The following is a 270-nucleotide window of genomic DNA, read 5'->3' as shown; positions in this document are numbered from 1 at the left end:
ACTTTTCTTCCACTCCTTCCCGCAGCAGCAGGATCTGAATAACCAGAGGTGAGCATCAGCCGCCCTTGTTAATGCGTTTGATAATTGACCAAGCGCTGAGTCCTGTGGGAGGGCGGCCGTGCCCAAGTGCAGCGTCCTGTGAGGAGGGGCCACGCTCAGCTGCTCCTCCGTGCCCTGAGAGCCCGTGGCCCTGCCTGCTGCCATGCCTGTCCGCTGCCTCCTCTTCCTCCTCCTGGGGCTGCTCCTGGGGCTGGAGCCCGCCCGCTGCCA

At 64.1% G+C, this 270-nt stretch overlaps 1 protein-coding gene across 1 annotated transcript in view; it reads left to right on the top strand.

Annotated features, from left to right (window-relative positions):
* The first annotated feature begins 202 nt into the window (after nt 1–202).
* Nucleotides 203–270, top strand: part of PDZK1IP1 (PDZK1 interacting protein 1) — a 6634-nt gene continuing 6566 nt past the window's right edge. Inside the window, exon 1 of the mRNA XM_009869144.1 lies at nt 203–267. Coding sequence (XP_009867446.1) covers nt 203–267 — 65 coding nt within the window. The remainder of the gene's footprint in view (nt 268–270) is intronic.

Source organism: Apaloderma vittatum, unplaced genomic scaffold (assembly GCF_000703405.1).
Source record: "Apaloderma vittatum isolate BGI_N311 unplaced genomic scaffold, ASM70340v1 scaffold8685, whole genome shotgun sequence".
In the NCBI taxonomy this organism is placed as follows: domain Eukaryota; kingdom Metazoa; phylum Chordata; class Aves; order Trogoniformes; family Trogonidae; genus Apaloderma; species Apaloderma vittatum.
This window is presented reverse-complemented; position numbering and strand designations above follow the sequence as displayed.